General features: G+C 44.5%; 1 protein-coding gene across 1 annotated transcript; it reads left to right on the forward strand.

The window, feature by feature from the left end:
• Window positions 1-157: 157 nt before the first annotated feature.
• enc3 (ectodermal-neural cortex 3) lies at window positions 158-13,577 on the forward strand. Its single transcript, XM_086224301.1, has 4 exons — window positions 158-443; window positions 2,965-3,999; window positions 4,084-4,849; window positions 12,172-13,577. Exons 2-3 carry the CDS (start codon window positions 2,977-2,979, stop codon window positions 4,828-4,830), a joined length of 1,770 nt encoding a protein of 589 aa, XP_086080427.1. The 5' UTR covers window positions 158-443; window positions 2,965-2,976; the 3' UTR covers window positions 4,831-4,849; window positions 12,172-13,577.
• The last annotated feature ends 740 nt before the right edge of the window (window positions 13,578-14,317 follow it).

A 14,317-nucleotide genomic window follows, 5' to 3' on the forward strand; every position in this document is an offset into this window, starting at 1 on the left:
CTAAACAGGTGAAACTCGGTGACAGGTGTTTTCTTGGCACAAGTATCTGACAATAAAAGTGTTCTGTTTGAGGAAGGACAAAGGAGAGAGGAGTCCTCGGCGTGTTCTCCCATTGGTCAGCAGCAGGCTGAGTGGGCGTGGCCAGAGTCAACTGCGGTTGTTCTGCTGCTGTTCTCTTCTCACTCAGCTCGAGCTCGCCTTCAGGCTTCAACAGATCCCAACAGTCACTTTGTTATTTTCTTAAATGGTTTCTAAGGGTTTTTTTATATTCAGCTCCTGCGACCTTAATAAATGGCTGTTTCGTTATCGAGCAGTTTGGGATGTGGAGTCGTTTTAAACGGGGAAAACGGATTCGCCTAAGTAGTGTCACAACTTCGACAAATCAACGGGTGAGCACGTTGAAGCCGAGATAAAGACTCCGGATCCGCGTTGCTGCTACAAAGGTAAGCAACGGAAATCTCTTTAAGTAGCCGGTGATAAATGTTTGTCCGGTATTCCTTTAACTTCCAATAGGTGAGCGGCTGTTTCCAGCTGGAAGCTGGGACCCTTTGATGTTCTCGGGGGACTGTTGCAGCCGCCTGCATGCTAACTTGGGAGGAAAGTTGAGCTCATGAAAGAAGTTTCACATTTAGTGCACAAAGCCAATTGGATTTCACGCTGCGTCCCTCCACGGAAGTCCACCGTCCCCCGTCCGGTCCCGCTGAATGGGCGACTTAAATTTATCTGCTGTGAAACAATGGAGGCTCCTAGGCGAAAGATATTTATGTGGTCGTTTTCTAGTTGTGTTACAGTCTCTCGGCTCATTCTGTCATTCCATGGTTATCGCACTGAAGTGTAAATGTTTTATTGTTATTAGATTTTTTTTTTTTTTTTTTTTTTTTTACGATTCCCTCCACACGTGTGTGAGGGTATATCAAGTACTCTCAACAGATGGGTGTCTGCCATTGTTTGCATACTGATAGGCTTCGAACTTCTATTTTTGTACTTTGGAGCAGGATACAAAAATATGTGACGTCATAAATCATGTCTCTTAAAACCTGATTGTCAAATTTCATATTTTCTCCACTGTGTGTGAAAGCAGCTTTCCAGTCAAACTCTGCACGTCCATCAATCTGCGCAGAGAAGCTTAAACATTCAACAGGGAGGAGGAACTGAAACACATTATTGAGGGGGGTGGCTGGCTGGCTTTAAAATCTGCATACCAGGATAACTAACAACCCTCTCACTGCAGTGGCTTTAAGTTAAAATCCACTACAGATGATCAAAAGACGCACTGGGTTTTTTTTTTTTTCCTAATCCGTTGCACACTGGTTGCATAATCTTCTCCTCCAGGAGCTGCTCTGAGGTGTCAGATGTGTATGTGGGCTTGAAAGCTTTGCCTTTGGCTCCATCTTGTAAGAGACCCAACCAGGGAACCGAGAAAGCTGGCAGAAATTCATCTGTTCTCTCTGTGGCTGGAGGTGACTCACAGCCATGAAATGTTTACACCGGCAGAAAGAAGTGATATAGAGCAACACCCGGGTGCTTCACCTTCACCTGTCATAAATGCAAGAAGGTCCAGTTAATAATGATCATTTTGTTTCCCTCAGGTCTGAATATTTACTGTCTAACCCCGGTGTTGACATGCTCCTTATCTCTTCTCCTTTCATCTCCCTAAAGTCTAAAGTTCATTTCCGTTTTAAACTCTGCTGATTGGTTTTGTTTTTTTTAATTTTAAAGCCCATTCATCAGCTGTTGGCATCTGTTTGGTTTTATGAGTGTTTTATAGTTGGGCTCTTACCAGATGCTGAAGTTTGACTTTCATCAGAGCCCAGCTTAAATGATACCAGTAACTATTTATCCTGCATGAGTGATCAGAACAAATGAAATGCCAGGGAAGGAAAAACGAACAAAGAACCTCTAAAATATGAATTATAATCAACCTTTATAGCCAAGACTATAAAAACAAATTTAAAAAAATAAAAGCAAAGACAAAATGCTTAATGAGTAAGATTTATATTTTGTATGTGACTTGTATGTGGTGATGACAGTGCAAAAGTACAGAGAGAGGAAAAAAAACGATAAATGTGGAAAATTATAATTGATATGTTAATTGGTTTTCAATTTTTCACACTAGGTAGGTGGTGAGTAGCGCAGTGGTGCGTGGGAATAAATTATGGAAATATAAATATGAGAAATGAATAACAGAAAACATGAGGGGGCGATCTAGAGAGCCCTTGAGTGGCCAGAGAATTTTAGTTGGCATGGAGAAGGAAAAAAAAACATTGACATAATTTCTTTTCCCTCAATTTAGTTATTAAGTTTTATGTGCAAATTATAAATCATGGCCTGAAACTAACTAAAATGAGGGAACAAGTCACATCTTGTATTCTCAGAATACATACATTTTTTTCTCTTTATGTCTTTATGTCCATCCATAATTGTTAGTGTGTGTGTGTGAGAGAGAGAGAGAGAGAGAGAGAGAGAGTGTGTGTGTGTGTGTGTGTGTGTGGGGGGGGGGGGGTTCTCTGCGTGTGGCCACCCCAGTATGCCATAATGATCCATTAATAATTTTTGAGGGGTAAATCAAACAGAAGCCAAATGATTTGAACTACATTTAGAGAAACAATTTAGAAAGCAGTGATTTTTCCTGTCTACAATTCTCAGGTGAGCTTTCTGGAAAGGTTGGAGCTTTTGATGGCAAAAGCTCTCGTCATCTTCGGTCTTCCGACCTGTCGAGCCATTCGCATATTTACACGCGGGGCCGGTGGGAGGCTCAGTTTGATGCTGTACCATGTTGGGCTTGAAAAGATGATTAAAATTTGAAGACAGTTCTGAATCGGACAGGGAGTGATGAGAGGTTAGAATTTAGCTGTTATGCGAGTGTTTTGTGTTCCTGTTGAATCAAACGTCTCAAGTAATGAGCCCCCCCACCCCATCCCAGCACATGTTCTCATAAATGTTCTCTTGTGTGTTCTTTCCCAGCTCTAAGTCAAGATGTCAGTCAGCAACCACGAAAACCGAAAGTCTCGCTCTAGTTCCGGCGCCATGAATATCCAACTCTTCCACAAGACGTCCCACGCTGACAGCCTGTTAACCCAACTTAACCTGTTACGCAAACGTAAAGTGTTCACAGATGTCGTCCTGAAGGCCGGCAACCGGGCCTTTCCGTGCCACCGGGCCGTCCTGGCCTCCTGTAGCCGGTACTTTGAGGCCATGTTCAGTGGTGGACTCAGGGAGAGCCGTGATGCAGAAGTCAACTTCCACGACTCTCTTCATCCAGAGGTGCTGGAACTCTTGCTCGACTACGCTTACTCAGCTCGCATCATCATTAATGAGGAAAACGCAGAGTCGCTTCTGGAGGCTGGTGACATGCTTCAGTTCCATGACATCAGGGATGCAGCAGCTGAGTTTCTAGAAAAGAATCTGCACCAGTCCAACTGTCTGGGGATGATGCTGCTGTCAGACGCCCACCAGTGTCAGAGACTCTACGAGCTGTCATGGCGAATGTGCCTGGCAAACTTTGCGACGCTCTACAGAACAGAGGACTTCCTCAACTTGCCTAGAGACAAATTCCGGGAGCTGATCCTCAGTGAAGAATTAGAGGTTGAAGACGAGAGCCTCGTGTACGAGGCGGTGATCGACTGGGTCAAAGCCGACATGGAGCAGAGGCACAGCGAGCTGCCCGAGCTGCTGCGCTGCGTCCGTCTGGCGCTGCTCCCTGAGACGTACCTTCTGAAGAACGTCGCTTCAGAGGAGCTGGTCATGTGTCACAAGGTGGGCAGGGAGATCGTGGAAGATGCTGTCCGGTGTAAGATGAGGATCCTCCAGAATGATGGCATCGTAACGGGGTTCTGTGCCCGACCCAGAAAGGTTAGTCAGGCCCTGCTGCTGCTGGGAGGACAAACATTCATGTGTGATAAAGTCTACATGATTGACAACAAGACCAAGGAGATCACCCCCAAAACAGACATCCCCAGCCCCAGAAAAGAGTGCAGCGCCTGTGCCATTGGTTGCAAGGTATGAGCCTGATGTGCCTCTTGATACGTGTGCAGTGTTTGAAAATAGCTCCTCTTACATGTCATTTCTGTCCTTCTGTTTCAGGTTTATGTCACTGGTGGGCGTGGCTCAGAGAACGGGGCTTCCAAAGATGTCTGGGTCTACGACACTTTACATGACGAGTGGTCCAAAGCTGCACCCATGTTAGTCGCCAGATTTGGACATGGATCTGCTGAGCTTGACCACATGTTGTATGTTGTGGGAGGACACACGTCTCTGGCAGGATCCTTCCCTGCCTCTCCATCTGTGTCTCTCAAACAGGTGGAGCAGTACGACCCCCAGACCAACAAATGGACGCTTGTGGCGCCACTCAGAGAAGGTGTGAGCAACGCTGCTGTCGTTGGTGCAAAAAACAAACTCTTTGCTTTTGGAGGAACCAGTGTAAACAGAGACAAATATCCCAAGGTTCAGTGCTTCGACCCTTGCCAGAACCGCTGGTCAGTGCCAGCATCCTGTCCACAGTTGTGGCGCTACACAGCAGCGGCAGTCGTTGGCAACCATGTTGTTGTTATCGGGGGAGACACAGAATTCTCAGCCAGTTCTGCGTACCGGTTCAACAGCGAGACGTTCCAGTGGTCAAAGTTTGGTGACGTGACAGCCAAACGGATCAGCTGTCACGCTGTTGCATCAGGAAACAGACTGTACGTGGTTGGAGGGTACTTTGGAGCTCAAAGGTGCAAGACGCTAGACTGTTACGACCCATCGTCAGACTCCTGGGACAGCGTGACCAGCGTGCCTTACTCGCTCATTCCCACGGCCTTCGTCAGCACGTGGAAGTACCTCTCAGCCTAGAGACACTCTGGTTTCTATGGTGAGTTTCTTTAAACACTAAACACCAATAAGATGCCAGACGTGTTCAGTATTCCTTTTACTGTCAGGTCATATTTGAGCACTCACCCTTTTATAAAACCAGAAACATCTCTGCTATGTGAAAGTAGCTTAACAGACCCAGGTGAATGTCAGTTTGAACCGGACGAGGCCAGTTTAAAACCCCTCAGTGTTTTCAGGGTTGCTAGTGGTTACAGTTACACATTATCTAGCTGCAGTGTCGGCCGGGTGTTGGATAAACACACTGGAGTCCTGGTCTGGAGACCTGCAGGAATGTCAGCTGGTAATTACAGAGCAAGAGCTACGACGCTGACAGCAGTGAGGTGGAGAGGCAGGCCTGTGCTTGTAGCTCCAGGTAGACACATGGGCAGGCGAATAACTGACAGCTCATTATGAGCCAGTGCCTTGAAACTGTCAGCAAAGGTGGGTGACACATAGAGGGTGACTGGCTTGAAGGCAGAGGAGGGTTTGGTGAGCGTGCTGCACATTAAATCCAAATTATTTGGCTCATTTAAAAGATGCTGGAAGGTGCAACATTTGTTTAACTGTGTGGTAAATTTATATGAAATTAAATATTGTAGTGCTGCAAACACATCCCACTCATCATATTCTACAAACATCCTTGTTTGGTATAGATCCCTGCAAAAACCACACCAAAATCATTTAATCAGCTTTACAGAGTAAAGAGAAAACAGAGTAAAAATGTTGCATTCCTTTAATCATAAATGCAACATCTGTCAAATTAATGGCAATCAAGATGGCTTTTCAAAATCATGCAGAGCCACCTTAGAAGAAAGCCCCAAAACAATGTTGTAATTGCATTTGTATACATCTTGAATCATTTCCCCTGAAAAATACTAGTGTACCTGTACAATTCCACCTCTTTGTAGCACATCACATCATATATAATTGTTTAGAAAAGAATTTCCATACTCAATCCACTTGTGTAGAAGTCCAGCGTGTTAAGGAAAGAGGGCTGGTGAAATAAGGAGGGACTGCGATGTTACATTGCGTATCGGTGAAGAATTTCTTGGCTTAATCTGTTTGAAGGAACGACAGGTGGCAGTTTTCACAGCTTCATGTTAGATAAGAAATTTATAAATGTTCCTGAGGTGTTTGGGCGCAGGGTGAGCAGAGCAAGAGCAGTGGAGCCGGCAAGAAAATGGGAATAAGATGTAAAGTGATCTTTTGAAGGTTTTCAGATATGTTTTTTGGTGCGTGTACCCTGTGGCAGTCGAGCCAGTTTAAAGTATCTCAGCGTGATTCCGGTCCTGTGATCCTATTTTAACACTGATGCAATCAATGGAAAACACTTCAATACCGAGCCAGGAAGTGGATTTGCATTTTATTTTTTTTTTTTTAAAAACCCAGATTAATATTTTCTTGTTGGTTTTTTTTCTTTATTAGACGATTTGAATTTCAAAGTAAAAGCATGGCAGAGTTTATCAGGTTTTATTTCGAGCTGTAGGTTGACTGATGTTACATAAGGAGTAGTCACCAGTATGCGACCTGGAAGAACAAAGAGTGGAACAGTGGGCCAGTATTTGTTCAAAGGTGACCTCCCCCTCTCAGTGAGTTTATGTTGACATTGCAGTTTGTTTGTCAGTTTGTGTCTGTCAGCAGGATCATACAAAACTACCTGGTCGACTTTCATAAAGAAAGTGGAGGGGAGGGGCCAGTGTTTTTGTCTTAACTTTGCAACTGAGGACATTTTTATTCTTTTTGGGTTTTTTTTTTTTAGGAAATATTTTTAATAAATAAGAAAATCTGGCTTGTCTACATTGATAAAATGTGAATGTTGTTGTTTTATTTTTTAATTTAGGTTCCAGCATGGATGCAGTTTATATTGGTTGAAGGGGTTTATTGAACCCTGAGCCAAAAATAGATTCAGGAATTGTTAATATTTGATATATTGTTGTGTGACGTAAAACATTGATTCTGATGTCACGCAGTGGAAGGAGACATTTTTCACCTCTTAGCTAGGTCTGGTTGCTGCTAGTTCCGAATTCCTCTTTGGAGCAAATTAATGGTAATATAATGAATAACCATATCAATGAAAGAAGTGTGATTATTTGGGGGATTCATGGTCATAACAGAACAGGATGAATTCTGTATTTTGCATAAATTTCAGCTGTATATTTAATTCTGTTTTTTGTTTGTTCTAAAGACAGTAATTAGACTGAAGTACAGATGTAGTCATATATGCTCTATATTTGGGTTTGCATAGATTCTCAGTACATCTGCTTTTGTGTCATGCACAAGGAACGATTGAGATGTTGGTTCTTATGTTACTCTGACAGCAAAGCTGAACGTGTGTGTGAGATGTGTGTGTCCACAATAAACAGCTGGATCTGATGGAGATGGGGGGGCTTAGCATTACAAGTCGGCTGGTGTGGACCACTGTCTCTGGTTTTTGGGCAGGGAGGGAGCCAGTCAGGCTGGCTATGAAAGATCAAGGCACCACATCACACATGAATGCACACAGTTACTGTAGCTGCCGTCCCACCACGTTTAATTACAGCAGAGATGGAAAAAGCTGCGATTTCCAGAAGTCTCACTTGTTCAGCGGGCGTCCTACCCTTATGCTGCCTCTCTTTCTCTCTCGCTCTCTCTCCCTCTCTCTCACCCGTGACTGGGGACGCTGAGAAGGAGGGGACAGCACAAAGTGAAGGACACACACATATACAAACATACACGGAGAGAGAGATTAAGTGCAGCGCAAGTAAGACCAGGAGAAGCAAAGCTATATTTTGCGCCGTTTGGCAGCCGAGACTAACGCCGGTCTGTCTAAAAATACTTTGCTCCAGAGGCTGTCAACTTCAAGCTGGGGTCAGAGAGAAAAATAATAGTGTGTGTGTGTGTGTGTGTGGTGGTTTGTGTGTGTGTGCTCTTTTTATGTTTATGATGGGGGCCGAAAACCACAAGTCAGCTGTTCGAGTGTGTGTTTTTATGCAGTTGTGAAACCACTCGTTTTCCACTCATACTACTTTCAAACACGTGCACGCACAGACGCACGCACACTCTCATACTTGTACATCTACACAGACAGCCATATTGCTGGCGTCGCCTGTCCTTTAAAAAGCCAGCCATCCTTAACTCTAATTTGGGAGGAATGAAGGTGTGGCCTGCATTCCCATTAGCAAAGATTTGTTAATGCTGCCTGTGTGGTTGAGACGTTCCGTTTGTCCTGTATGAGATTACCAGCATTTCTGGGCTTTTTGTCACCACCTCCTGTAGTTTGTAGTCTTGTGCATTTCCATCTGATGTGGCCAGCAGACTCTATGCCAAGCCAGAAGCCACTGTTGAAGGAAAAGTACTTGAAAACGTAAAAGTGTTACGGGTTTTTTTTGTTTGTTGAAGTCAAGACGGGACAAAATCTAGATTTAATGTTCATATTTTGGCTTCTTCATGTACAATGTTTACAGATGGAAGGCTTTAAATGCTATATTCAGTGTGGACGCTGGTCAGGCGGAAATGATGCAACCGAGACTCAAACCTGCTGAATTATGATTCTCCAGAATGTTATTTATGCCGGAGTCTTTGTTTTCTCAGCACCCCCCCCCCCCGTTCATTTCCATCCCTCCTTCCTCATCACCGCTTTCAAAAAATACAGCAGTACTCTCTCCTCAACTGGAGTCCTTATGAGTTGGGCACAGCACTGTGTGATAGGGTACACCTGGAGAGGCCAAGGGTCACCCAGGGAGTCCTCTGCGGTTTCTCTGCATCCCCAGACAGCTGCTGTAAAATGGAAAGGTCACAGTGGGATCAGGGAGGAGGAGTGCAGAGGCCCCAGTCACTCAATACTAATGTTTTATTAATGCCTCGCTGTGAGGGCCACCAGGAACACAAGCTGAATGAGGCTTTTATTGTGGCATCTGTGTACAACAACGATCCCCCCCCCCGCCCTTAGTCACACGCATGCACAGTTAGAGGTAGCACGTGCACACACACTTAGTCTTCGCTCCCTTGAGTAATCAATCTGGGACGTTACAGCCCTTGGCAGAACTGCGTAGATTTGCATAAACCTAATGGAGTTTTTATTAGACTTTTCTCCTCGCTGCAAGTAACAAAAAGCAAAAAAAAAAAAAAGGGGGAAAAGATGCTTAAAATGGCTGAATAATCGCCCAGACTAATTTGATTACACCCTTAAAAAGAGACGAGCTGTCATACAGTTACAGGGGCCTCTTTAGAAAGCCAGCTGGCATTGGACAAAGTGTGTCTGCCTGGTAATTAATCTGAATTACGTAATTTTTGCGCCTCTGAAGTGGCACTGGAGTGGCTGGTATTGGGTTACAGAGGCGCTCTTTGTTCCAGGATTCAACTGGAGAATGTTTCTGCACAGACTCATCAAGACGTGACTCATTATTCACTGCAGATGTATCTGTGTCTGAGCTCATCCAGATTATTTTACTTCCCAGAAAGGAAAAAACCAAAAACAAAACAATGCAAACTCATGTAAATGAGGCGGGTCAATACAGTGGAACTCGTGGTCATTAGTAAACATGGCGCGGGTCTTGTTGGACACAAGGGAGCAGGAAAGAAAGATGACCCGGCTTTGGTGTGGCGCCTCCTAGGTAGGTGGGCTTCAGGGGGATGCAGATGCAGTTCAGGCTGCAATAAAAAATAGATGATGGCATGATGCATGAGCCAGTCAATGGGTTGAACTTCAGTCATTGTAAATAATACAAAAGCTCAACATTAGGTGTTATTTTCTTCTCGCATTATTCCCACGAGGGCGAGAAAGATGCATGATGGGAGTCGACAGACCGAGTCGCATCAAACCTCCAACTACCACTTCCAAACATTTCATACGTGTCCCCGCTCCCAGTGTATCATTTCACTGTGGAGGTTTGTAGTACCACTACACTCGGTATACTGGAGAATTGATAAAGTTACTCAATGTTTGAAATGATTATATAAATGGAGGGGATCTGCCCTACACACACATGCACACGCAGACACACACAGAGCAGATCTGTATGTTCTGATGTGTCAAAGTTCACCACCATACAAAGGGGACCAGGAACTCGATATTCTAACGTAGTCTTTGTTGTTTGTTGTGTATTAATTATGCTTTCATTTATTTGAAAAATGATAAATAATCACATCATGGCAGCTGTTATTTTACTCGCTGATCTAAAATATTAGTTTGCTATGAAAGGCAGAAAGGGTGCTGTAACAAAGTATCCAGTATCTTAAATACATTTTCAACCAACCAAAACTATCCAAAAAAAAAATTGGTGGAAAATTCAGCGAGTTATGATGATTGAATTGCGGACAGAGATTCTGTCTCCATAAAATTACAGAACGTGTATTAGAGAGGCGGCTGAGCCTCTAACAGTATATCGAGGCCGCGCTGGCACTCTGGAACCGACCACAAGGTAATGGAGCGAACCAAATCCTTCTGGTTACGATCAAAATGTTTGATTTTATTGAACGGAAGACCGAAAAGTAAAATGTCTGTTTGTTTTTTTTGTTTTGAAGTCAGCCACTACTGATACACGTCCAGAGAGCGTTGCTACTCAGAGGTCTCGAGATCTTTACTTCCTCTGCTCGCACCCAGCGCACCGTTGCAGTTACCTGCCAAACAAGTGCAGTTATCACCCACCTGCTCGCTGCTCGCCTCGGACATGGTAATCCATGTTGGCAAAAAAATGAGAACATACTGGACACGTGAGTCCATGTGAACGCCGTGTCCTGTGTGGTGACATTCACATGGAAGGTGGTCAAGAGTGAAGTGCGGGACGGGACCATGACGGTGATCTCTGGTGACAGCAGGACCCTGGGTGAGGCTGACGGAGCTGAAGGTTGTTGGTGTGTGACAGCGATGCTGCCGTCTGATGGATGTGCACAAATAACCCTCGTAGGTCAGTGATGGCAAAGGGGATGAAGCCAGAGAGGAGTTACTGTTATTAAAAGGTGCCCATGTTGGGAGGCTCTTCAGCCAGAGGCAGCAGAACTTGAGGAGCAGCCAGTGACCTGAGCTTGTGTACACACACACACACACACACACAAACAGCAGTGGAAAGTTCCATCAGGTTTGCTGTTGCGTGTGATAAGTACTGGTGCTGCTGGTGTTCTTGGGCTTTGATCAGAAAAGCAAGCTGAGTTTGTCTTGTGGTTGGTTTCAGGGCTTGCTAACAAACTTGAGTACTTTTTTGGTAGCGACCCAAATGTGCCCAGTGCAGAGTTACAAGACTGTTGAATCGTGTAAGGTGATATTTAAAATGAGGATGTTTCCCCATTTCAGACTATTAAGTGTAGACAAAGTTCTTGCACATTTGTTTTTAAGACCATTAACTTGGAAGGTTTGCTGAAACTTAAGTATTGAAAACGTGATCTCAATACATGTTTTCAAGACTTAGAAACATGTGATTTTCTCAGAATTGATACCAAAACTCAATTATTGTATTGAGTCTATTATCCAATAACCATAAAGAGTAAGCTGTTCCATCTTTCTGGATCTCTGCTGCTGTCTCACTGGTGCAAGGTTCTGTCCCAGGTTCTGGTAGCAGGCTGTAGACGACGTTCTCCCAGCAGCAGCAGCAGCAGCAGCAGCAGCAGCAGCAGCAGCAGTGTCAGGGATCAGTGGAGGCTTCTGGAGTATCAGCCAGCTTTGGAAATTAGAACTCTGTTAGTTATCTAAACAAGCTCCTCTCTCCCCCTCCGCTCAGCATCAGAACACACACACAAACACACACACACACACACACACACACCCTTCCTCTACTCGGAGTCAGAGTTATCATTAAAAATATGCTAATTAGAGGTAAGCATCATTGGGAGTGTGGAACATTCCAGCACAACGGTAGTGAATGATAATTAGACACTAGAGTATCCGAGGCAGCAGAGGGAACCGACATTCCTACAATTCTGTGTTTGTAGAGAAACTGGCGCTGAACGGTTGCTGGAGCTTCAGCACAGCGACTGTACTTGCTGATGAAACGGATTAGCTGACGGGTGTCATCGCCCCCTCCTCAGAATCAATAGAGGAGGCACATATTTATTACCAAGCTGCATAACTGGCTTGAGCAGTTTAATCCCGCATGCCAGGAGGACTTTGGTTAAATAACGCCCCATCCTGCGGCGTTATTAACGCTATGTGGGTTCGCCTGATAAAACTGCACGGTGAAAAGCTGGTGTGTATCCCGGCGGACCAAAGCCTCTCTGCATTCCTCTGTGTTCCCTGAGAATGTCCAGGCCACCCCTCTGGTCATGTGGTCGTCCCTCACAGCAGCTCCTCTGAGTTCTCAGGACCTGAACATTAATCTCTGGCTGTCACCCTCTGTCTCTCCCTCTCTCCAGATCCGCCGTGGTGTCTGGTATGCAGGCATGTGGCTGCAGTGAGGACGAAGAGGAGGAGGAGGAAGGGTGTGCTCCTGCTGCCTGATTCACAGTCATCTTCAGCAGTGGACGACTGAAGGCTCGATTCCTGGAAACGACCCAGAAGACTGAAAGTCTGTCTTCTTTGCACCCCCACCCACCCAACCCCACCCCCGTCTCCGGCCTCTTTCAAGCCGATCTGTTTACTCGTCCTCCTTGTGTAACTTTCCCATGTAGCCACCAGGCCTGCACTCCATCCTGCTGGGTCTTCACGGTCGTCTCCATATAACACGTGAAGCCCAGCGTGATAGCAGAGATGTGTACTCTGGGTTAGAGGAATGTTTGGTTTGACTCGGAGTGATCTCCACCAAACGTCTCTCTTTCCACCTCCTCGGGCAAATAAGCTATGACTGTACTCAACGGACTCAAACATCCAGCGAGTAGCTGAACAGCTTCTCTGTGTCCTCCTCACACTGGGCCGTCACTCAGGTGTTGTATCTTTAGACTGCTGATAGACTTTTTTTAGTCCTTCTGCTGTGCCAGCCACACCGAGAAGGAGAGAAGACATTTGTGGAAGTGTATGATTTTGTGCACAGAAACAACCTTCCTGTCTATATTTTTAGTCTCTGGACTTGGGCTTCCCTCAATTTTGGCGAGCTAAATTTGTATCTTCGTCCCCAAACTGAAAATAAAAGCTAGCAGGAGAGAAACGGCCCGTTACAGCTGAAGGTTTTTGTTTTTTTTAATCTGTTTCAAGATGCAGAATATTGATGCTGATTTATTTGCTCGTCATCTCAGTAGTTTTTCTATGTTTTTGTGTCTCAGGGTTTATGTATAATTTTGCCTGTGTTTGTTCAAGAATGGGTAACCTCTCTTACTTGCCTCTGTGTAAACGTTGCCTTTTGTTTTGAATAATTCTGTTTCATTTTTAGAAAACGTCTGTGTTGTTTTGCCATGTAAAAATGGATATTTCTTCATTGCAGTTGTCATATTGAGAACAAAAATATTGCCAAAACCTGAATAGCTCAACAGATATTCTGGGCTTAAATAACAAAATTGGTTTGTAGCTGTAATATTATTTTTTTCATTTTGAGTAGCTTGAGTAGAAGTCTTGTGTATAGTTTGTATTTTTGCTTCAGTAATTCAGTTTTTGAAGTCTTTGATTTGCACAATTTGTACAAAGAAGTCTCAATGGTCTTAATTTTGTATCCTCGTCTTAACCCCGCGTGGGTAGTGTGAATAATCAACACCTTTTTTGTAGCAAATAACAGAGTTTTTTTCTCTTTCAACTCACTTAATTTGCTCTGCGTGCCAGTCTGCTACGTATTACTGATAGAATCTCTCACTGCAGCTCATCTTGTCAATAAATATCATCTTGTTGGAAAACATATTCCGTTGTTTCTTCTCCGTTTTTCCGGGAATGTCTGGAATCTGGAAGAAAAAAAAAAAGCAACTATATAATCACGCAGGTATCTTAACATGCTTCAGATAGTTTCCAAACACATGTTTGGACTTTATCAAGGAACGCGCGTGTGTGTGTGTGTTTCCAACAGTCTGAAGTGGACTCGTGAGACGCCTCTGCTGCTCACCAAATAAGACGTTCACACAATGTAAACCCTGAATGTGAAAATGGCACTCAAAGTCTGATGGAGGATCTTGAGAATGCAGGCTGCTCTGCTCCTGGGTGTCGGGTGGGAGGAAGTCAAAGTTGGCACTTCGGTGCAGGGGCGGAACGTAGCGCTGCTCAGGAGGAGAGAGGAGGCTGTGAGTGTGGTGCCGGTGATGTGCTGGGACACTTGTGTGTGTGTGTGTGTGTGTGTGTGAATGTCAAGGCCGAAGCTCTATGAGTACTTGCTTCATACTACAGTACTTCTGTTTTGTCCTGATGTTTTGCACCATTCATACCAAGACAAATTACTCCTATTGTATAAAACTTCACCTGATGTGACTCTAAACTACCTGATTTCCAGGTGAACCAGCACACCTTCTCACATTAATCACTTGGAGAATCAGAAGTTTTAGCACTCGTTCAGATGCTTGTCTTAGAGGAATTTTTTTAATTTTTGTAGAAAAATCTCCCCGTTGCCCCCTTGGAATGCCATACTTTACAGTCATATTTGTCACTTTA

The sequence above is a fragment of the Aulostomus chinensis genome, chromosome 14 (genome assembly GCF_037954235.1).
Source record: "Aulostomus chinensis isolate RoL2024-O1b breed Wild chromosome 14, RoL_Achi_v1.0, whole genome shotgun sequence".
NCBI classification, from domain to species: domain Eukaryota; kingdom Metazoa; phylum Chordata; class Actinopteri; order Syngnathiformes; family Aulostomidae; genus Aulostomus; species Aulostomus chinensis.

What these genes read in the sequence shown, in the direction of transcription:
- enc3 (XM_086224301.1), top strand. Translation starts at nt 2,977, where the DNA reads ATGTCAGTCAGCAACCACGAAAACCGAAAGTCTCGCTCTAGTTCCGGC. An exon ending in CCTGTGCCATTGGTTGCAAG is followed by an intron (nt 4,000 to 4,083) that starts GTATGAGCCTGA and finishes CTTCTGTTTCAG; the next exon opens with GTTTATGTCACTGGTGGGCG.